General features: G+C 43.5%; 1 protein-coding gene across 2 annotated transcripts in view; it reads left to right on the top strand.

Moving 5' to 3' along the window:
• Positions 1-24,234, top strand: part of RBPMS2 (RNA binding protein, mRNA processing factor 2) — a 33,477-nt gene that overhangs the window by 2,558 nt on the left and 6,685 nt on the right. For both annotated transcript variants that reach the window (XM_034432628.3, XM_087877933.1), the window contains exons 2-6: positions 15,179-15,256; positions 16,408-16,446; positions 18,214-18,276; positions 20,125-20,275; positions 21,374-21,522. In XM_034432628.3, coding sequence (XP_034288519.1) covers positions 15,179-15,256; positions 16,408-16,446; positions 18,214-18,276; positions 20,125-20,275; positions 21,374-21,522 — 480 coding nt within the window. The remainder of the gene's footprint in view (positions 1-15,178; positions 15,257-16,407; positions 16,447-18,213; positions 18,277-20,124; positions 20,276-21,373; positions 21,523-24,234) is intronic.

The raw sequence follows: 24,234 nt of genomic DNA, 5'->3' as shown, positions 1-24,234 counted from the left end.
ATTTGCATGTAAGGGCAGGACTGGCATATTTCTTTGTCCTGGCAGTCAGAGAAAAGAACTCGCAACCTTCATCTTATTGAGCGTAGACTACCTGAAAGTACATTCAGCTCGTATAGGTATGCTTTAATTTCTGGGATATTCTGGGGACCCATAATTTCCATGGGATTCCATTTCCACAATTTGCAATTGGAAAAATTACAGCATTTTGGTAAACCTGACAATTAAGGGAACCTGCTTCCCACAGAGGCTGCCTTGCATGCTTTTTTTTTTGGGAAGAGAGAATAAAGATAAAACAAGCTTTCTTTGGGAGGGGTGGGAAAAAAACCTCCTTAAATAAATTTCCCCATAGGAGGCACATTCACAAATTGGTTACACACTAAAATGTTTAAGAACAATATGTTTCCATTTGCAGTAATCAAAGCAGTGGGGTGGGGGTTCCCTTTGGCTGCAGGATAATCTTTCTGTGGGCAGTTCTAATCCTTTTGATAATTGCTGTGAGTAGATAAGACGTTTCCCTTAAAGAAATACCGAAAGAGGACAAATGAAAAAGGAACATAAGTGATGTCACATTTGCATCTAGGGATGGCAACCGTTCTTCAAAATTTCAAGCTAGATTTTTTTTTTTTTAGTCCTACCTGGAGATTGCTAGGATTGAACCCTGTAAGATTAAAACCACCCTAGAAGTACATAAGTCATGACACTCTGCTTAAAATAACCCTCAGAATAAAAAGCTTTGTCATCGGCAAGACTCGCCTAACCTTCTAGCTAGCCCAAAAGACTGGGAGAGACAGCCAGATCTCCAGAGCTTTACAAGAAGGCTAACAGGGTTGAAGGTCCTCTGGGACTGGGGTCTCCAACCTTGGCCAATTTAAGCCTGGAGGACTTCAACTCCCAAAATTCCCCAGCCAGCTTTGATCTGGGAGATCCTTGCTAGCTTTTGGGAGTTCCGGTTGGCCTACATCAGGGGTCTCCGGCCTTGGCAATTTTATGACTTGTGGACTTCAACTCCCAGAATTCCTTAGCCAGCCATGCTGCAACTCCATGCTTTAGTTTAGTATCTCCGTGCTGGCTGAGAAATTCTGGGAGTTGAAGTCCACAAGTCGTAAAGTTGCCAAGGTTGGGAACCCCTGGCCTACATAGTACTTCTTCCTGTCTCCATAGCAATTCTGAGTTGAGGATAGACCTGAATCTGGGACTCCTTGATCCAGATCCAACACACTAAATACAACATCACACATCTCGAAATCTCGATGACATATGAGAATGAATATGGTTGGGATGCTATGTGTATTTTGAGTTCTAAGAGACCTTCTGTTGAAAACCAAGGTCTGAGTGCTGATCTTTGTACTATTTCAAGCATCAGATAAGATCAGACACAAGGTTGGACCACAGCCCCCACCAATCTTCATCGTTGTCTATGTTGGCCTTCATGTTCCTCTTGAGTTACATGATTTCAGGAAGGAGGAGTTCAGAATTCTGTTAAGATTTCTCCAAGTGGTCCTCTCCAAGTGTTCCATTTGAATTGCCATGGTAGTATTATATTGTTATGGCTGAGGGTTATGGGAGCGGGAGTCCAACCTATCTAGAATGGCTATACTAACGATTGGTTAAGGGGTCCTTTCAATGTAGTGATTTACACTGTGTGAACCCATTTGCTACCAGTTTAATCATGGTTTACTGGAGTTGCAGCACCCAATTAAAATAGCCTGTTAGTTTGTGGGTTGGCAATTCTCAAGGGTAGGTGTGGAACAACCTTATAAGCCGTAGTTTGTTTAACTACTGTTTGAATTCACACAACACCCTAATCCAAACGTTGAGTGACAAGTCACAATAGCAGGTTTTTAAAAGGGACACTGTGCCCCCAAATAACCACGTACAATGCTTTAGCACTATGTATGACACCCAACTGCTTTGTAGTTTAGCAAAATCTGTGAATGCAGCCAAGGTAGGAAGTTTCTTGTCTAAATAGACCAGCTCGGTTCTCTCTATATATGGCTGCAGCAAATGTGTTTACATCTTCCAGAGACAAAAAGCAGAGGCCTTAGTTACAAGGGGGAATAATAAAGACACGCTCTGTAGCCTTCCAGGGTCTTAAGTTGCTGGGCCTGTGTGATTTACTTCAAATCAAGTAGAGTTGGGGCTTAATCTGGTTTGGCACCGCCCCTCCCCTCTCCCAATATCTAACCAGCACTTTTTCCGAGGGGGTGCAGAGTACCAAACTTGGCCGTAAAAAGTTTATTGACCAAAGAGCGCATTTTTGGTGTCCTGTAGTTGCCCCCGTGTGTTATTTATATCTTTCCAAGTAACTTGGCCGATTAAATGTTTTTTTCCATTATCCCAGGAAGTTACAGAAATTGACAGCAGAACAATCCGGGGAGGGTGGGAAGGAGGTATCCTCACTGTAAGAAAGTATCTTCTCAAATGAATATTCGATTTGTGTTGTATCTATTTATAGCTGGCTGTGTAGAACAGGGCTCTCCAACCTTGGCAACTTTTAAGACTTGTGGACTTCAACTCCCAGAATTCCCCAGCCAGCACCACTGAATTCTGGGAATTGAAGTCCACAAGTCTTAAAGGTGCCAAGGTTGGAGACCCATGCTGTAGAATGAGATTCGTGGCATAAGCTTCTACATGGCTGGTTTGGAACAGGTGAGGCGTAGGCCAGGCTGCCTTGTGAAGATGCTGGTTTATCTAAGAATAGGTTTAATTGGGTATCCCAATTCTGTCCTGGGGATAAAAATTGAGGACTTCCTGGGACCTTACTACCACCATAACCTCTGTTGTAGCCTTCAGACCTACCAGAGTAGATAGGATCAAAACATTTTGCATGTTTGGGTGAGTCAAATGGATAATTTAAGGTACATCCTTTGAAAACTTTGAAACTTAAAATAGGCCACTATATCCCCCTTTGGAACTCAGCCCTAGATAGGTTGCTTTAAGCCTGATACAGCCTTTGAGTTAACAAGTGGCACCCCTTGTTCAATATTTAAATCATGAAAAGCACAATTTGCTTGGCTTGGATGATACCCTTGTCTCCTGCTGGAGAGTAAATATTATAGCTCAGTTCAAGATTCCAATAATATATACTTAATGTTGGCTTGGTGCGTTGTATGCACCCAACCAGTTGGGTTTTGTTCAACGAACCATGATCAAACTACTTGTACACATCTTGTCTCTGAGTATATGTAAACTTGGTTTATTTCACCACAGGCAAATTTTTTTTTTTGTTTTTAATTTGATTTATATGCCGCCCTTCTCCGGAGACTCAGGGCGGCTTACAGTGCATTAAGCAATAGCCTTCATACTTTTGTATATTTATACAAAGTCAGCTTATTGCCCCCACAAATTGGGTCCTCATTTCACCTACCTTAGAAAGGATGGAAGGCTGAGTCAACCTTGAGCCTTGGCGAGATTTGAACCTGCAGTAATTGCAGGCAGCTGTGTTAATGACAGGGTGCACTAAACCACTGTACTATCAAGGCTACTTTTCCCTGTAGGAAGGTTGTTTTGCAATGTTTAAGATCAGTGCAATAAATCTCTCCATTGCTTATCTTAAAGCTTCGGTGCTACTGATGGATGCCTTTTTCGTTGCTTGCTTTTGCACAAACAAATTGCATTAAACCAATGTCTGTGGAGATCCTCAGTCATCCAGGTCATGCTTGTCCCAAAGATGCTTTTTCAAGAGGCAAAGTAGACTTTTTTTTTTCTTTGAAGACTTTTTGCTTCTCTTCCTTCGAATGATGTGGGAGTATGAATGGATTTCCAGAAAAATTGCAGACTACAGGAACCATTTGCACTTCAGTTTTGGATGCAGGCACTATTCAGTTGACCCTGAGGACACAGATAAACCTCCAAGTGGCCTCTCTAAAAGAATGCAAATGACCAGCGGTCTGCAAGGAGTATAAATCCTTCCATTCCTCCACCATCCAGTCAGAGCTGAAGAAGCTTCTTGGATGAGAAGCGAAACGTCTTCAAAGAAAAATCAGAAAGTCCAGTTGCCTCCTGAAAAAAAGCACCTTTGGGACATTAGAGCAATGTTTCCCAACCTCAGCAATTTTAAGATACGTGGACTTCAACTGCACACTGGCTGGAAGATTCTGGGAGTTGAAGTCCATACTTCTTAAAGTTGCTGAGGTTGGGAAACATCTCATTAGACCAATCTCATGAACTGCAGCAAATGCCGTTCATTCAACATTCCATTCAAAAGTCCAACATTGGGAAACCCGAGACTTTCTAGGCCTAATTGGATTATGCGAGATGTGAGTCCCAGACAGTGTTAGTCATGTTAAGGAGAGGGTTGTTGTCCCAACATCTGGAAAGCCACAGATTGGCTAACTTTTAGGTCGGCCGTACATGTTTTAACATCTGCACCCTTAGTGCATATCAACAGCAGTTAATATATTCCTTTCCTTTATAGCTGTTGAGCAAGTTTAGCAATTCAGGTCCAAAATTCTTTTGGGTGACTTATAGGTAGCGATGGCAGTGGCTCTTGGTTATTTTGCATCTGGAGCTCTAGCAAATCAGCTTTTTAAGCACTTTATGATAGATTAACTCAGCAAATGGTGCTGGAGAAGACTCCTGTGGGTCCCTTGGACTGCAAGGCGGTCAAACTGGTCAGTCTTAGAGGAGTTCAACCCTGGCTGCTCTTTAGAAGGCCAGATCCTGAAGATGAAACTCAAATATTTTGGCCACCTATTGAGAAGGAAGGACTTACTGGAGAAGAGCCTAATGCTGGGAAAGATTGAGGGCAAAAGAAGAAGGGGACGATAGAGAATGAGGTGGCTGGATGGAGTCACTGAAGCAGTCGGCGTGAGCTTAAATAGACTCTGGGAGATGGTAGAGGACAGAAAGGCCTGGAGGAACGTTGTCCATGGGGTCGTGATGGGTCGGACACGGCTTTGCAACTAACAACACCTCAGCAAAAGTTTGTTTCAGACATTCCCCCTCAAGCAATCATGAAAAAAGTTTTTGGCTGCCTTTTGAAGAGATGAGGACAACTTTTTGAAGCCCAGATTTACTTCTGAAAGTAAGGAAGCCTTGATATTGTAATTAAAAAAAAGCATGCACCTTAATTCAGGTAATATGTTTGGTCAGGCTGCTAAAACCTAGAGTTCAGAAAGGAAACATTTAATTAAGAAAGATCTTTATTTTCAAAGATGTGCTGTATATACATTTCCCCGATTCTAAGCCTACCTTCACCCTAAACCATGATTTATCGAATTGGCATCAAATGGCTGCTGCTAAGACACGCCGTGCTAATTAGCTAGTTAATTGAATCATGCCGCACTATAAACCAATGGGCTTGCAGTTTCCTTCAGCTTGAAGCGGATTCATTTGAAGAAGAACTTCAGGCATTTTAAAGGGATCAAGCAGGGATCCCATCTGCAAGGCATGGCATCCAAATTGCTCCTCAACCTCTCCCATGTTCAAAATGGGGTCTGAGTACTTGTTCCTGGCTATTCAGAGATCTCTGGGTTTGCAAAGAGAAAGTTGGTGGGCCTCAGGCCCTACTTTTGGCATCCTCATAAACCTGTAGTATGCTAAATCAGGGCTCTCCAACCTTGGCCATTTTAAAACCTGGAGGACTTCAACTCCCAGCTTTGCTGGCTGGGGAATTCTGGGAGTTGAAGTCCTCCAGGCTTAAAGTGGCCAAGGTTGGAGACCCCTGTGCTAAATGAAAACCCAGCAAACTCTATTATGGCTTGGCACAGTTACATATCCCACTTTTCTAGTGTATGAGATTCCTTGGGTCAAAGGAGGCCTTTTCACAGCCAGCATAGGAAGAGTTGAGTTTTAGCTTTGATTTAAATGCAGATATTTCCATCCTCCTTGAAAAAGAGTAGAGGCATTTGTGTTTATCAAGCCAGCTTGTTTAAAAACCTAGTATTGTTCCACTGGCATCTTATTTCGATAGTAACTGCACTGGTTAACGGCTCTCTTGTCATGAAAAACGAGGATGGAAATCTTTGCAAAGACAGGGTTCACTCCTACTGTTGCATTGTCTTAGTGACAGTTAACAGATGGGCAAAACTTGAGGGTGAAACATTAACCAGATTAACTGTTGCTCCTTCAGGTTGGTTGAAGGAAGTATAACAGAGGTGCCCTTGGACCTACTTGGAACTGTCAACTTGGAAGGTCAAACTTTGCAACAAGAGGAGGAACAACCCTCCAAGGGTTTATCTTCAACTTTATAATAGGACCATCTGGGTTAAGAATGGCTGAGAACACTGGAGGGAAAAATAGGAGGAATAGAGCTGTCTTAAATTGAAAGTCTCAGCAGATGCACAATTGGCTAATCTTATCTAAACTTTTAGCAGGGACGTGGTGGCTCAGTGGCTAAGACGCTGAGCTTGTCGATCGGAAGGTCGGCAATTCAGCGGTTCGAATCCCTAGTGCCGCGTAACGGAGTGAGCTCCCATTCCTTGTCCCAGCTTCTGCCAACCTAGCAGTTCGAAAGCACGTTAAAAAATGCAAGTAGAAAAATAGGGACCACCTTTGGTGGAAAGGTAACAGCTTTCCATTCACTTTGGTGTTTAGTCATGCCGGCCACATGACCACGGAGACGTCTTCGGACAGCGCTGGCTCTTCAGCTTTGGAACGGAGATGAGCACCGCCCCCTAGAGCCTTTACCTTTTATCTAAACTTTGAAGCTAACTGTGGCTTATCCTACAGGTACTAGGATAAGAGTCGGGGCCCTGGTTTGGTTTGTTCAGATGCTTGAACTTCAGGTCCCCAACATGGGCATTTTTGAGAACTCAAGCATACATATTTGAATGATGCCCAGGTTGGAGAGAGTGGCTTTAGTGATCTGATTTAATGGGTACTCTTGGCTCCAGATATGTTCACTCTCTATTTCTCAAATACCCAAAGAATATGGCCACCGGATCACAGAAGTTAGCATTTTGCTAGGCTGTAGTTTTATAGACCTACCTGTTAATATCTTATTGCTGATGCATAAATTAAAGGGAGCTAGAAATTATAAATTATTGTCTAGCTTCTAATGTAAGCTTGCTTATATAGTAAAAAGTTCATTGATAATGCTCTTCCCCAAATTAGGTGGCTGAAAACTGCAAAGTTTTGGAGCCTTCTTTGTAGGGGTTTAGCCTAGTGAAGGGAAATAATGCTCTAGATCAGGGGTCTCCAATCTTGGCAACTTTAAGACTTGTGGACTTCAACTTCCAGAATTCCTCAGCCAGCAAAGCTGGCTGAGGAATTCTGGGTATTAAAGTCCACAAGTCTTAAAGTTGCCAAGATTGGAGACCCCTGATCTAGGTGACAAAACAGCAATAAAAGTCACATTTGTTATAGGCTGAGATATCATTCTAAGCAAAGGTGTAAGTTTAATCTGTGCTAAAAATGGCATCTGACAGTTGGAGTGGCAGCCAGATATCCCAAAGAACTGAGTATCTTGCCAAGCTAGAATGCGATTTGGAGGGAAGCAAAAAAAACAAGCAGATATTTAATCTTTGCTTCGGTTCCCTCTCGGCTGGTCTACTGAGGATGACCATGTATGGAGAAGGCAGGAGCTAAAACGGGCATCGTGCTCTCCCCACTGCCTTCAGTTGGCAATTTGTCTGGTTCAATTCCAGCATTTCTGAAGTGGTCCTTTTAACTTACTTGGTACATTAAGGGCATCCTGATGCTAGTAGGCAAGGAACCTTCTGAATGCAGCTGCTAGAGAGAAGGAGACGCCATTCTGCTCTTTGGCTCTTTTCTAACTGACTCCATTGTGTAATTCGCATCTTTACTGCTGTGTTTGCCAACATGGTGCCCACGAAGATCTGTGTTTCCCTAGATACATCCTTTAGCGCTTACAAATTTCCTAGCCTTACCTGACCCCTCTAGCAAAGAAGACATTAAATAATAAATTTACTTAAATTAGGATCCTGATGTAGAAGAAGTAGTATCAGATACCTATACTGGCCATTTTTACGTACCCTTTCTAGGGACAAAGTTACATGTAACCAGGATAGGAGACCACACCTGAAATTGTGAAAAAGAAGGCTGTATGTAGAATAAGGGACTTCTTACAGAGATATAGTAGCATACCAAAAGAGGAGATAAAGTGACAATTGGACTGTGAAATAATGTGACCTTTTTGGTCTCCAGTAAACTAATTTTTGAGAGTCGGTTTGCTGCAATACTTAAAGGCACTAGAAATTGAAGACTGTGAGTTCTAATCCAACCGTAGGCACAAAACCAGCTGGGGGGACCTTTCTCTACATTTTAGGAAGAAGGTCAAACCACTTCCAAATATATTGACCAGAAAACTACAAAAACTTGTCCAGGCTGTTCCCAGGAGTCCACACTGACTTAAAGGCACAAAACACAAAGTCGTTTTTTGCAAAGAGGGTAATGTAACTTGTCAACTTCCTGTGGCCCAATTTTTAGGAGTTAATTATTATTTTGCACAACCCAAAAATGATATTTAGAGATTATACTCCTATTTGTCTGAAATCAGTCTAGGTTTCCCTGCATTAAGCATGAAATATGAATGAAGGAGAAAATACGTGTCTCAGGATAATGCTGCAGGACCCAATCTGGGTCGGTCACCAGGACCAGAAGTTTTGTCTTCAGAACTTTCGGACTTGTGCTGGAGCCCATCCTCAGGGAGCTTCTCTCCAGCAGACTGCGTGCTGTTGTGTGTGTGGGCTCCAGTGCGAGTCCGAAAGCTTGGAAGACAACATCTCTGATCCCGGTGACTGATCCAGATTGGATCCTAAGCATGAAATATTTTGGGGAACCAGATTTAGACAAGCAATTGGGTGATGCAATTTGGCAACCCTTGTAAGGATCTGGGACAGTGTTGGCGAACCTTTTCGGCACCAAGTACCAAAATGGGAGTGCGCGCGTGTGCACTGGCCACCTGGTCTTCCGGCTTCTGCCGCACATGCATATGCGAAGACCAGCTGGCCAGCGCGCCTGTGCCTATTGGAAACTAGAAAATCATCTTGGCTGCTCTTTTGGTTTCCAGCACTCCCATATGCGTGAAGGCCAGCTGGCGGGTGCGCCAGACCCCGGAAGACCAATGGGCGATGACTTGCATGCCCAGAGAGATGGCTCTGCTTGCCATCACGGACCTGGGAAGTTGTTCTCGACTTCAATGCAGGAATTACAGCGGATGATCTTACAGCCATTTAAGAACTGTAAGATTCTCTCCTGTATTGCATAACTCTTCTACAAGATGTTGCAGAAGTAATAAAAAGGATTATTTTCGTCTTTGGAGGGAGCCTCAAAGTTTCAAGGGAGGTCTTTAATTAATGTGATACCATAATCAAAAGAGTGAATTCTTCCCAACTTTGGCTCACTTTTTACATACATTCCGTTGAAAGAATACATAGTTATGAAGCAAGAAGCTTATTGGTGATCTGCTCTTAATAGCCAAATCAATCACGGCCCATCAATGGAAACATCTGGATCGTTTTTTGCTTAAAAAAATGATATGGTGAGATTTGTTTGCCCTGCTTGACAAGGTCTCTGATAAAACCCACATGCTTAAAAAAAACAGTAGGAAATGTTTACACTAGCACTGGCAGGTTTTTATCAGTTTTATAAAGGACAACATGAATATATGTTTGGACATACGGGAATTTTCAATTGGTACAGGGTTGCATAACATAGCAGTGACTGAAATGTATCATCGTATAAAGAAATAAAAAGAAGCAAAGACCCTTGGTGTTAACCCGTAGCTTGTTCCATCCTATGATTTTGGACTATTTCAATAATCCTGTAGGTATGCTATATTAATATCTCCTTTAAATTGAACTTGCAGCTTAGTTACCAGCTGTTTCAGAGGAAGGGAGCTACTTCAAGACAATTCCCTCAAGTTGGGTGGGCTTCTGACATACCTCCTGCTTATCCAGGTTTTGCAGGCAGAAATTCTCAAGGATTAGTGGGCCCTAAGATACCCAGAGCCGTATATGGCTGTAGAGGGAGCAGCCAGCCTCTTGAATTGTCCTCATAAATCTGGCATTCAGAGGGGTAACATGGCATTATTGTAACTGAGCACCTAGCATGGATGCTGATATTTTCTTATTAAGATGAAGGTTCCAGGTAGTCTTCAAGGAAACCACCGTATAGAACAAGTAGATGATTATGACCATCAACTCAGTGTCAACTTTGCTTTATGGTTTATAATATGACATGAATCCAGAGTTAATTTCCCAAGTGCCCAAGGTATAAGGAAGAAATGAGGAGGAGTTTTCCGACAGAACAATCAACCCATGGAACAGAAGTTGCCTTCAGAACTTGTGGGAGCTTCATCACTGGAAGCGTTCAAAAAGAGACTGGACTGCCACCTGTCAGAAATGGTGTAGGGTCTCCTGATTTTGGGTGTGTGGGATGGGGGTTGGACTAGATGACCTAGAAAAGTCCCTTCCAACTCTGTTAATCCGTATATATGATGTGCTAGATGCTGATGTTAAAATTGTCCTGTTTCTTGTTAGGAGAAGGAAGTTTGAGCAGGTTGAAAAATGTGAAGCCATTACTCTTGTCTTTAGCTATTGTGCCTGTCAGGGATGGTGAGTGAGGGTTCTACTCTCACAACCGCAGTCCTTCCAGGCTTGGGGTTCTAAGATGGAAAATAAACCCCTTTTGTGAAAGGTTCAACACCCTGCTGGAGGTGAGGCTCTATTCCAGAGGTCTTCAAAGCTATGCTGGCTGGAGAATTCTGGGAGTTGAAGTCCACAAGTCTTAAAGCTGCCAAGTTGGGGGGGAGCCTGCTCTATTCAGAACGGCTTTCCGAACGTTCCCAGTTCAACCTCTCTTGCTTTGCTGAAATGTGTATAATTTGTGCTTGACTGCTCAAAAAGGTTGGGGTGTTATAAGCCAGAAAGTAGGGCTTGCTTGTTCTCCCTGCTGCATTAACAGCTTGCATCTTGGAAGGGGAAACTGATATGGATACCCACCTGGAAACTGCTTGGTACCTGGGTTTGGTCCTCCTCATCCTGAAAACAGGAGAGAAAATAATCCAGCACAAAAGCACTGAATTGCATAAACCCTTACCAATATTGTTAATAACTGTTATCGGTGATCGGGAATTTAAGAGTCATGGTGGCGCAGTGGTTAGAGTGCAGTACTGCAGGCTTATTTCTGCTGAGTGCCAGCTGCCTGCAATTTGGCAGTTCGAATCTCACCAGGCTCAAGGTTGACTCAACCTTCCATCCTTCCGAGATGGGTCAAATGAGGATCCAGATTGTTGGGGGCAACAGGCTGATTCTGTAAACCGCTTAGAGAGGGATGTAAAGGACTGTAAAGCGGTATATAAGTCTAAGTGCTATTGCTATTTTCCCTCCTTCCTTCCATCCATCCATCCATCCATGGTGCGCAATGGTTAGATTGCAGCATTGCAGGCTAACTCTGCCCACTGCCAGGAGTTTGATCCTGACCAGCTCAAGGTTGACTCAGCTTTCCATCCTTCCGAGGTGGGTAAAATGAGGACCCAGATTGTTGGGGGCAATAGGCTGATTCTGTAAACTGCTTAGAGAGGGATGTAAAGGACTGTAAAGCGGTATATAAGTCTAAGTGCTATTGCTACTGCTAACTGCTCGGTTTCAAGAAGAAAGCAAGTCCGAACTGTCAGGGTTCCAATTAATATCCCCAACCAAGTAAGACTCCCAAGTCAGGCATTGCCTCAAAGTACTAAAACCTACCAGGATAAACCCAACTTTCTTCTGGATTGAAATCTGCAAAAAACTAATCTGGATTCCTTAACTATAATTCAACTTGTTTGTTCAGATTTAAGCATCTCCCTTGTTTCTGTTCTTCAACCTTCAGAGAAGACAGTTAGGGTTCATCACATGTAATACCTCTCATGTCATAGTTGATGGACTACATTTAAACCTGGCTTAGATTACACTAGAAAACCATTGATAGAATAACAGAATAACAGAGTTGGAAGGGACTTTGGAGGTCTAGTCCAAACCTCTACTCAAGCAGGAGACCCCATACCATTTCAGACAAATGGTTGTCCAATCTCTTCTTTAAAACCTTCATTGTTGGAGCACCCACAACTTCTGGAGGCAAGTCGTTCCACAGACTATCAATCAGTTCTGAAATAAGATCTTTAGTATGTGAAATAGGTGCTTTATTATTAAGCTATGGCCCTTTTAAAGCTGATTCACACACTCTCTGGAAATATACAGCAGCCACTAGCTCTCTGTTAAATCATATAGAAATGGTTTAGTTTGTTAGCAGCTATCTCTAATATAATCAGAAAGTTATGAAGCTTAAAAGGGCTTCATGGAACATCTAGCCAAACTGTTTCAGAGTGCAGGAAAACCAGTTAAATTCCAACTTTGAGAGTTGGCTGTCCAGCCCTTCCTAAAAGTTTAGAAGTTATCTAATCAACACATTCCAAATCTTTCAACCTTTCTCAAATTACAAGAGAACTTATTTTGATTTCCACCCCCCCCCCACCCCCACCCCCAGCTTAGATGAACCCTCCATAAAGATGGGGCTTCATTAAGCTGTTGGTCTCTAGGGAGAATCGTTTTAAAACATGGTGTTAAAGCTAACCTCTTTTTTAAGGTCCCAAGTGTTTTCCTTCCCACAACTTTGTTTTGCAAGCTCTGGGTATGTTTTGATACTGCGCAGGGCCTTATAAGTCTAGATATTTAAAGTTGACGGGTGCAGTTCAGCATTCCATCTGGCTCGCGTCAAGTGCTTCCAGCTGCATTGTGTCTCCGGACATGAGACAAAGCTTGGGAGAACATCAACAGCAGGCTCCTAGCTGCATCCAGAGCCGGCATATTTGAGGAACACTCATGTTCTACCCCAATCAAGGCCCAAACGGAGGGCTGAATTTAATAAATAATAATAACTTTATTGTCATTGTACGTGTATACACAGTATACCCATCCAACGAAATTCACTTAACATCCAAAGACCAGGTCCAACACACATAACAATCCTCAAACACCCCACCCCCCACCACAAATTCCCCACCCCTAAACCACCCAAACAACCACACATCAGACCATTTACTTCTTTCTCGATTCTGAGGATGCCAGGGCTCTTGTTAAGCAGCTGCAATCCTAAACTATCCATAACTGAGACATCCTATTATGTGAATTGAGGCTAGGAGTAAATCGAGCAAGCCACTTTTTTAGAGAACTGTGACTTGTGTCTTAGGTGAACATACTGCCGTCACATTTCAGTCAAAATTGTCACCCTGTCAAGAGCACGTCCTTAGATATTTCTGCTATTTGTTTTTGCCTCTCCCGTATTCTGCTTCAATGTTCTTTTGGATCCCACATTTGTGCACGTGTGTATGGACTTACTTGGTCCAGAAAACAAGCTCTCCCTAGTCTACAGCTAAATTGGCAAGTTGCTTGGAGGCTTAAAAGATGTGCCTCTTTTCTCAATGCAGCAAAAGCTGCATCAACTGATTGCATTCCTAGGAGCAAAGATTTCGTCAGATTGTCCAGCAGACCAAGAGATTGTCATCTCCTCTGAGTAAAGCCATGTGAACAATATGTGGTCCAAGTGTTGCTGTTTAGATTTCAAGGGCTAGATGGAAACAAAGCTACGGTAGTTCTTAGAAGAACACACACCAGGAGATGGCATCAAAAACCTCAGCCTGTGGAAGAGAGAATATCGCTATGAGAATTATGCCCAGGTTTGTCAGAAATTACAGTTGGACATCAAATCATGTTCCTGAAAACAGTCATTTTTAATTGTGCAGCAACTAAAAAGACGCTGCATTGAAGAAGCATGGCCAAAACCTAAACTGGTACTTGCGGAGTTACCAGATTCTCAGAAGCATTTAAAAAAGTGTCAACATTTGCAAAACCTTGCATAAAATTCTAAACAAGAAGTCTCTGCAATTTCCAAACAAGCTTGACGTGTAATATAATCTTCATCAAGAAATAGTTGCTAGGGTAGAATTAATGATCTTAAACAATAACATTAGCAGTGTATGGTTTTTAAAAAGGGGCTCATGTTTAATTTCAAGATACTGTTGGTTGCGCTCAGCTGAGAGTAGGTTAGCAGAAGCAAAATAGCCAAGGTTGCCATTAAGAATATCGCTGGCCAAACATCCTTATTGCGAAGAACCTGGTGAAGAGGGCATTTCATCTGGAAAACCACTTTTTTACAGAACCAAGGGCCTTGTCTAGATTCTGCAGCAAATGTTGAGTATGTGCTATGTTTCCCAAGCTAAAATTTCAGAATCCCTCTGTCCATAACTGCCGTAAGACCGTCACAGCAGGGGTGCTATTCAGCAGGTTCTGACAGGTTCTGGAGAACCAGTAGCGGAAATTTTGAGTAGTTCGGAGAACCGGCAAATATCACCTCTGGCTGGCCCCAGAGTGGGGAGGGAATGGAGATTTTGCAGTATCCTTCCCCTGCCATGCCCACCAAGCCACGCCCACAGAACCAGTAGTAAAAAAAATTGAATTCCACCACTGTGTCACAGTATTTCTCAACCTTGGCAACTTGAAAATGCAGGGACCTCCACTCTCAGAATTCCCCAAGGAGTAATGAATGAGTTCCATCTACTTCTTGCAACCTTTAAACTCTTAGTAGGCAAGGAGACCAAATCTCTGTGCATCCATTCAGTGGACTCCTTGATTCTGCAAGACCCCAATATCAGATTATCTTAAACACGGGAGAGGAAGTTTGTTTTTAAAATCCCTATCTAGGTACAGAAGAAAAACTTTTTGTCGAGATTGCAATTTGATTCTTTCTCCAAAAGGTGTGGGTTTTTTTTTTTTTTTGTTAAATAGCTATCCACATTGCAAATAGAAAAGCTTTTATTGGTACCGGTGAGAGATTTTATACCTCTTAAAGTTACCTGTGGGAGTTGGGAGATCACTTTTTTTTTAATGGGGGTGGTGGGCTGAGAGATGAAAATGGCCTCCTCTGCTTGCTCTTGTCTCGATGAAAATGAGTCATTTTGGTGCGTAATTTTTTTTTTTTTTAAATATTTGTTACCTATCTAACATTGTGTAGCTTGGCCCTGAGTCAGATGGGATTCAATTTCATGTGACTCAGACGAGAACATTTGTTTCCACATGGATGGAGAACACCCTTCCCTGAATTCATCCTGTTCCTGGGATTCATCAGGTCATGTGATCTCATACCTGAAGGACCTCAACTCTCGTAAATACCATACGGTAATTATGAGGTCCAATGATCTCGAACTCTGTTGAGATATATGGTTCCCTGTCTCCCTTAGGTACGGACACTTTTTGTGAGTGGCCTTCCAGTGGACATCAAGCCCCGAGAATTGTACCTCCTTTTCCGACCATTTAAGGTGAGCAGGACCTAAAAAACAAATGCCTGGGTCTAACTGGGGAAGCCCTCTTGTTCAATAGTAGAGCATCTTCTCAACATGCAGGTAGTGGTCCGCAGAAAAATTATTTGAATTTTTTATATTGCACTCAATCAGGGGTCCTCAAACTACGGCCCCTGGGACAGATATGTGCAATGAACGCTTGTGTTGCTGCAGAGAGTCTCCCCCTTCGGGGTCTTCTTGTGTGGGTTGGAGTGGGGCAGAAATTCTGACTTGGGGTCTGCTTCGGCCTCCTGGTGCGGGGCTTTGGGCGAAGGCTGGAGGGAAGCGCCAGTGGTGGCAAAGAACAGGAGGGCCTTGTTCCAATGGGACTGCATCATGGCCTGGAACTGGCTGACCATCTCAGCCCGCTGAGCCTCCAGGCACCGGTACCTGGCCTTGCACTCCCGCAGGTCTTCCCTCTGCTTGGAAAGCCTATGCTCCTAGTCCTCACTGAGGTGCTTCTGCTGAGATTCCTCGGTCAGATCCAATTTGAACTGAGCTGTTTAGCCAACTCTTTCTCATGGTGGCTGCTTAGCTCCAATAACTGCTTCCTGTTGGGGCACTAAGGAGCCTGGGCGGGCAGGCGAGGAGGGGCTGGTAGGGGGGGGGTGCGAGTAGAGACCGGCGAGGCGCCGCTCAACGTGAGTGACATCGAATTTACCACACCCACCCAGTCACATGACCACCTAGCCATGCCCACCCAGCTGGTCATTAGGCAGATCATTAGTGGTCCGTGGGATTTAAAATTATGAATTTAGTGGTCCCTGAGGTCTGAAAGGTTGAGGACCCCTTCTTTAGTGTATTGATTAAGCGGCCTTTTTACCGAAGGGAGTTTGGCCTGAAAATTGTATTACAGTACAAAGGAAATACACTTAGCTCAGGCTGAACTGTAGAATCTTGACCCTTGGTTCTTGCCTTGCAGACATTTGATGATGTTACCTACTTGGGTAATGAAAACCACCAAGCTCAAGAGAGCACCAAGGAGCCCACAATTGTATTGCAACTAGCAAAACACAGTAGTTGACAAATTGTGTGTGTATGGGGAAAATATGGTCAGAATAGTAACTGCATCTTAACTTTTTCCTCTTCACGGCAACCGATATAACAAATTTACTGTTTCCTTTCTCTAGGGTTATGAAGGATCACTGATCAAACTAACATCCAAACAGGTAATGCCTCTCCTTAACTCCTATTCTGGCAGCCACCCAGTGCAGCTTAAATCAAGGACCAGTTCACCTCCTAAGACCTAAGGGAAAGGAACCTTGCAGGATTATAGCTGATGCTTCAATTAAGCAATCCAAAGCATCTGTCCAAATGCCTTGGCAACCTCCAGACATGTAGACTTCAACTCCCAGAATTCTAATCTATGGCTGTGCTGGCTGTGGAAATTTGGGAGTTGAAGTCTACACCGCTGGAGATTACCCAGCTTCAGAAACAGGGTCCTAGATCAGGGCCCCCCAAACTTGGCAACTTTAAGACTTGTGGACTTCAACTCCCAGAATTCTCCAGCCTCCCATAGAATTCTGGGAGTTGAAGTCCACAAGTCTTAAAGTTGCCAAGTTTGAAGACCTCTGTCCTAGATCATCCCCCTCGGCAGTGAGAGAGCCAGCTGAGTTTGGGTCCTAGAAGAAATGTTTTACTTGCTAGCAAAATAGCCCATCTACCTAGGCTTCTGTTTTGGCACCAGGTCTGGTGAAGGTTACTTCATGTTGTTCTAGAACAGGCCTGGCCAATTTAGGAGTGACGCAGTGGTTAGAGTGCAGTATTGCAGGTGAACTCTGCCCATTGCCAGGAGTTCGATCCTGACCAGTTCAAGGTTGACTCAGCCTTCCATCCTTCTGAGGTTGGTAAAACGAGGATCCAGATTGTTGTGGGCCCAATAATAAGACCCTGTCTTATATATTTTTTGAACCCCGAAATAAGCGCTTGGCCTTATTTTCAGGAAGGTCTTATTATTTTGGGACGCGTGGAGCAAGGTGGGGCTCCTCTTGCTGTCGTACCTGATTTCCAGCTCTATGTTTAAATATTTTCAGGGAGGGCTTATTTTCAGGGGGAAGCTTATTTTAGCGCATGCGCTCAAAAGCCCGATTGGACTTCTTATCAGGGGATGTCTTATTTATGGGGAAACAGGGTATTAGTGCCACCCAGATGTGTGGTTCTGTTTCAATAATGCTCACCTGTTCTGGAGCATCCTGCCTGGGGAAGGCTACCTATACAAATGATGATGCTTCAACCTTAGCCAGACGGGTCACAGGTTGGTTGCGGTAAGGAATGGCACTTGGCTGAAATGAAACAAGGTGGAAATGAACAAATATATACCGTATTTTTTTGGAGTATAAAACGCACCTTAGTTTTTGGGGAGGAAAATAAGAAAAAAGCTGATTGGCGGGTGGATCGGCCTCCTGTAATACCCCCAATCATGTGAATTTTAGCAACAGTTTCGTTGGTTGTGAGCTCTGTGCCTTGCTTTTTTTTTGCTTTTATTTCTGCCTCTGAAAGCCTCTGAAACAGAGCTTCAGAAAAAAAGCCTCTGAAGCTCTGTTTCTGAGGCTTTTTTTCTAAAGTTCTGTTTCTGAGGCTTTTTTTCTAAAGCTCTGTTTCTGGTGCTTTTTTCAGCCTCAGAAACCTCCGTTTGAGAAGCTGGGTGGGGCTACATTTGGAGTATAAGACGCACCCAGATTTTCACTTTCTTTTTTTGGGGAAAAAGGTGCATTTTATACTCCGAAAAAACCGGTATCTGGGGCTCCAGGACTTTTAGGAGGCTGCCTGCTTGATGGCTTCTCCAGAGATTGAATGAAGACTCTCTAAGTACCCTACAGAGGTACACTTGCTGGGGCTTCATAGGAGATCTTTCTTCCCTACCCTTTGAGTTCTGTATCTGCAATCTGGTCAGGATTATGTACATGCGTGTGGCTCAAAGTATTTGTCTTTCCCAGCCAGTAGGGTTTGTTACTTTCGACAGCCGTTCTGGTGCAGAAGCTGCAAAGAATGCGTTGAATGTGAGTATGTACACTCTTGTTGCATTCGGTGCTCACTAAACGTCAGAGCTTTGTTAATTGCTTTTGGCCCCCAGTTCAACGCAGAGGGCAAAGCTACCATATGTTTTCTGCTCATATCTTAGTTACCCTGACTGATAGGGAGATCTCTCTTTCCTGCTACTTAATGGATGTGTATCATAAACACAGGACAATAAGAACTGATAAGGACTGGCCAGAACCACACACCTTGACTACAAATGTCAGATAGGGGTAAATGGGAAGGTTATACTAAATATTTTCATTTATTCCTAAATTAAAAATATGGCAAAACAGTGTTGTAAATGATTTTAATAAATCAGCATCTGTTACAGAAGTGTTTCTCATCCTTGGTGACCAGCTCCCATAATTCAGCTTCAGACAGCCACGGGGAATTCCAAGGTTGAGCAATACACCACATTATAGGAAAATTAAGATGAGCTTAAGATAAGATGGAATTTGGTGCAGCAGTGATAATACATCACCTCGGAGATTGTATATCCAGTCAAACGCTCTGCAGCTTTTCACATGAATATCATTAATTAAACAGATGATACAAGGGAAGGGGTGTAACAAGATGAGTGGCAAACAAATGTAATCAATAATAAATAAATCTTAATTGCCCATTACCTGGAAGGCAAGGTTGCTTCTCCATAAGCATATTTGCATCCCTAAATTGAAATGGGCAGACAGTGCCTTGGTAGTACAGGGGTTTAAGGCACCCTGTTATTAAGCTTATTAAGACCAGCTGCCTGCAATTACTGCAGGGTTCGAATCTCGCCAAGGCTCAAGGTTGACTCAGCCTTCCATCCTTTCTAAGGTAGGTGAAATGAGGACCCAGTTTGTGGGGGCAATAAGCTGACTTTGTATAAATATACAAAAAGGATGAAGGCTATTGCTGAGCACATTGTAAGCCGCCCTGAGTGGGCGGCATATAAATCAAATTAAAAAAAAAAAAAGTGTGGAAAGTGGAGGGTGAGCCCCATATAAGTTAAATATTTTGACCAAGGCAGGCACATTCAAGTGATGCCCCTGAGTGGGCGGGTCTGGATTTTTGCTTTTGGGGGATGGGTGGTGTCTAGAGCCTTAATCGATTTTTAAGACAAAAAAGGAAGGGGAAAAAAACCAGAATTCTGAGCAATTCTAAGAAAGTCTCAATTTCATCCAGGCTTTGCAAGCAATGATTCTGTTGCTGGTTTTCTTTTTTTTTTTTTTATTGCTTATACTGTTATCCCTTTAATCGCTCACCAGTGTGTGTGTGTGTGTGTGTGTGTGTGTGTGTGTGTGTGTGTGTGTATTTTCTGAGGTTTTTGCGGGTGTTTGTATGTAGGTCTTTGGTTATTCGGGTTTTCTCCCACGTAAAATTGGAGGTGTCTTGGCACCGTTTCGACGAAGTCTCATTCGTCATCTTCAGGCTGGTGTTTTCAGCTTCATGCTTCTAGGAGCAATGCTCCTAGAAGCTTCATGCTTCGACCATTGCTCCTAGAAGCACGAAGCCGAAAACACCAGCCTAAAGATGACGAATGAGACTTCGTCGAAACGGTGCCAAGACACCTCCAATTTTACGCGGGAGAAAACCTGAATAACCAAAGACCTACATATATATATAGATATATATACACATTTTTAAGACTTATATCAGGTGGAATTTGTTTCAGGGAAATATAATCTTAGGAAGTCTTAAGGAACTTAAATCAAGTTTGTGTCTTCCGTAGGTAGGGTATCTGCACATTTATATGAGCCCCAGTCTTCAGCCAATTGGTTTTGGATGAGCAAATGCAGGGTTTTTTTTCCTACTCTCGTAACCCTTCTCCTTCTCTCCACCTCCTGCAGGGGATCCGCTTCGACCCAGAGAATCCCCAGACGCTGCGGTTAGAGTTTGCCAAGGCCAATACCAAGATGGCAAAGAGCAAGCTGATGGCCACACCAAACCCCACCAACCTCCACCCTGCCCTAGGCGCACACTTCATTGCACGAGATCCTTGTGAGGAGCAAAGGGGGGGAAGTCAATAAGCAAGGAGGGGGGGGAGACGTTGGGGTTGGGGGTCTCTGGGAAGGCATGTGAAGGTGTCAGTGTGCACATTCCTAGTGGGTCTCCCATGAATGAGAGTCTCAAGTCAGGGGTGAAATCCAGCAGGTTCTGACAGGTTCTGGAGAACCGGTAGCGGAAATTTTGAGTAGTTCGGAAAACCGGCAAATACCACCTCTGGCTGGCCCCAGAGTGGGGTGGGAATGGGGATTTTGCAATATCCTTCCCCCAAGGTTGGGGAGGGAATGGGGATGTTGCAGAATCCTTCCCCCAGGAGTGGGGTGGAAATGGGGATTTTACAATATCCTTCCCCCAGAAGTGGAGTGGAAATGGGGATTTTACAGTATCCTTCCCCTGCCACACCTACCAAACCACACCACGCCCATCAAGCCACGCTCACAGAACCGGTAGTAAAAAAATTTGAATTCCACCACTGTCTCAAGTCATCCAGATCATGGTTGTCCCAAAGATGCTTTTTCAAGAGGCAACTAGATTTTCTTGGGGGGGTGTTTTCCCCCTTGAAAACATTTCGCTTCTCCTCCAAGAAGCTTCTACCCTTCTGACTGTGTTCTGACCATTCAGTTAGAACTGAAGAAGCATCTTGGAGGAGAAACGAAATGTTTTCAAAGGGAAAAAAACCCCAAGAAAGTCCAGTGGCCTTTTGAAAAGCACCTTTGGATCCCACTGTGATGTTTTTGGATTATTTTTTCACATGCACGAGACACCCCTAAATTTGCCCCTAAACTCTAGCACCCCACCGCATCTCTGGATTTTGCCAAATGCTATCGTTCTGTCCAAAAAGAGTTTAATGCTTTTGGGTTCATCGTCCCTCTGGTGACATCACAAGCTAAACTCCCCTATAGCTCTCAAAAGACCAAGATAGGACTTCAAAAATGTGACACTGGGCTCAAAAGCTTTCTCTCCCAACTATGAGGTGGTCTTTCCTCTACCTATCTTCCTTCTCCCCCCCTCTGCACACCTGTAAGAGACTCCATGCTTTCCTCCTTCCCGATGGGCGAATTTGCTGACCTTCTGCTACTTCTCCTCTTCTAGATGATCTGACTGGAGCTGCCCTGATTCCAGCCTCTCCAGAAGCATGGGCTCCCTACCCCCTGTACACCACGGAGCTAACCCCTGCCATTCCACATGCAGCTTTCACCTATCCAGCTGCTGCCGCTGCTGCCGCTGCTCTTCACGCTCAGGTGAGCCCACAATTGAAAGTTGTTGTTTCTTCCTTTGGGTGTGAAGCCCCCTCTCGCACGGGACAGGACATCTCTGTTTTCAAGACTTTTATTTCGTGCAGAGGGTGGAGAATTTCAGCGAGTGGGTGGAGAAGTTGATGAACCAAAAGATTCTTCCCCTCTTAACCAAAAATAGCCTGCGTCCTCAGGGAGAAAGCTTCTATCCTCCAAATATTTATTTATTTATTTATTTATTTATTTATTTATTTATTTATTTATTTATTTATTTATTTATTTATTTATTTATTTAATCATATTTGTATACTGCCCTACTCCCGGAGGACTCAGGGTGGTGAACAGCCAAGATAAAAATACAAATAACATACAAAACTTAAAAGCTATTAAAAATAGATTAAATAATTTGGGCTCAAAAAACAAATTTAAATCTGCCTTCAGTTTGAGAAAAAAACAGTGGGCTGCCATTCCCCTCTGCTCAGTGTTGGGATCCTCCCGATTTAACAACCGGTTCGGTGATCGTGCGATTTGCACGCGCGCGTCTGCATGCGCAGTTTGAAGAAATCTTCACTTTCTGATTTCTTCAGAGGAGTAACACAGCTGATTTGTGCCACAATCTGCTCTACCGCATGAATCAGCTGAGAAGATAAAGGTAGGGAAATAGTGTGGGCAAGCGGGTGGACCCATCTGATTGCCGGGACGAACCGGTTCGCTCCCAGTTGATTGTCGGAGCTACAGGTTCACCCGAACCGGCCTGAACCAGTAGAATCCCACCCCTGCCTTAGCTTCTCAAGCAGGTTTGTTAGAGGAAATTAATTAAGCAGACCTCCAAGGCAGGGATGTCCAACCTTTGGCGACTTTAAGACTTGCGGACTTCAACTCCCAGAATTCACCCAGCCACCTACGCTATCCTGGCTAGGGAATTCTGGCAGTTGAAGTCCAACAGGTCTTAAAAATTACCAAGGTTGGACCAAGGGAATCCAAGCACTTAAAAGAACACTAGCTCCAAATGAACTGCCCTATTCCAGCAAGCACGGAGGAATCGGCCTCTCGAGAAACAAAGATTAACTTTTTTCAACTTCTCAGATTGTACAAGGATGGGTAGTTTGATCCTGTCCCAAATAGCCATGGATGGGAAAGTCAACGCCTATTTTACCTCTTCTGGGGGGCGGCGAAAGGAATTGACCGTCTCGCGTTCAAAGGAAGAGAAGTCAGGGAGGTGACCCACAGTTGGAGAGATGGATAAGAAGGAGACAGTCATGTTCCATTTCTGGACATTGTCCGATCCGAGGAGCTCCCTATGGGGAGATTAAAAGGCCTGTTTCCATCTGGCAAAGCATGGTATGAAGTCAGCTTGAACTTCGTCCCTGCAAAAGCCATTTAAACTACTGTTAATTTTGGTTCTGCTGCCAATACAAGAAAGCCTGCTCAATACAAGAAAGCCTGACCCCTTTCTCCTCCGTCAGAGGAATTAAGGATAGAGTGCTCTGCAGATGTTTTAAGGAGGGAAGAACATCATTTAGCATGGTGACCAAGCCATAAGAATGTATACAAACAAGGGTAAAATAGATAAAACGCACACTAAGGTCCAAAGGAGGGAATAAACTGTTTTTACACATTATAATTTCTCTCTCTCTCTCTCTCTCTCTCTCTCATTCCATGGAGTCAAAGTTATCCCTTAAGGGGAATTTTAGTAAATCCACATTCATTTCCTGATTGCAATTTTTTTTTTATTAGAAGCTTCACCTCAAAAAGGCTCTCTAAGCTACATGTGTGGGTGTACGTACAAGCACATGGATGCCATTACAAACAAACGCTTGTTTTAGGATTAGAATCTAAAAAAACAAAACAGATAAAAGATGGGAAAGGAGCTTTTTTAAAAAAAAAAAAAAAAGCTCCACTTTTTCAAAAGAGTTTGGAGAACGATCTTGCTTCCATTCACTTAACAAAGGAACTTTGGACAAACATCATTTCTGACAAGTCACTCCGTTTCCGCTTTTATATGCTTACATCTCCCTGGCCCGCTGTTTAGAGAATGCAGAACACTTCTACAGAAATAATGCAGAGTTTATAGTAACTCTTGGCTAAACAGGTTGCAAAGGACGAGCTTTGCAGACCGAGGGTGCAAAATTTAAAGATTCAGCCTCGGAAAAGTGCCATGCCAATTATAAGACCATCGGCAGGTCCTGTGTTCTTATAATTTGGACAACTGGGGACAGAGGCCTGCGATTATTTCTCCTCGCCCCTTAGAAAGAAGCTTTCTCCAGGCTGAAGTCTGCAGGTTTGTCCTTTAAAGCAAAACAAATGTGTTACTTATAAAAGCCTTTTCAGTTAAACATTACTTCACTCTCCTTACTAAGCAACGGGTAAGTCAGAGCTCCATCCACCGCATGGGCTGAAATTCTGGTGTCTTCATGAAATAATGGGAAGAATTGTTTTCTCAATTTTTCGATAGGAGTATAATGGTTTGCTTAACCCCTTGGCCTACGTGTTTAATCAATCGAAGTGTTCTGTTTCATTGCTGCTTGGTATAGTGAACGGGGAGGTTATTTATGGGTCAAAAGTCCAAGGAAATGAAATGGACAATTCTTACGTGCAAATTCTTGGCCATCCTTAAAGACTCTAAGTGATGCTTTAGGGGGATCAAACTTCTATGATTTGACCCAGCCATCATCTCTATAGACTCGTTTGACACCCTGATCTTTCAATTATTGTGTA

Source organism: Pantherophis guttatus, chromosome 13 (assembly GCF_059756535.1).
Source record: "Pantherophis guttatus breed Tessera chromosome 13, ASM5975653v1, whole genome shotgun sequence".
In the NCBI taxonomy this organism is placed as follows: Eukaryota; Metazoa; Chordata; class Lepidosauria; order Squamata; family Colubridae; genus Pantherophis; species Pantherophis guttatus.
This window is presented reverse-complemented; position numbering and strand designations above follow the sequence as displayed.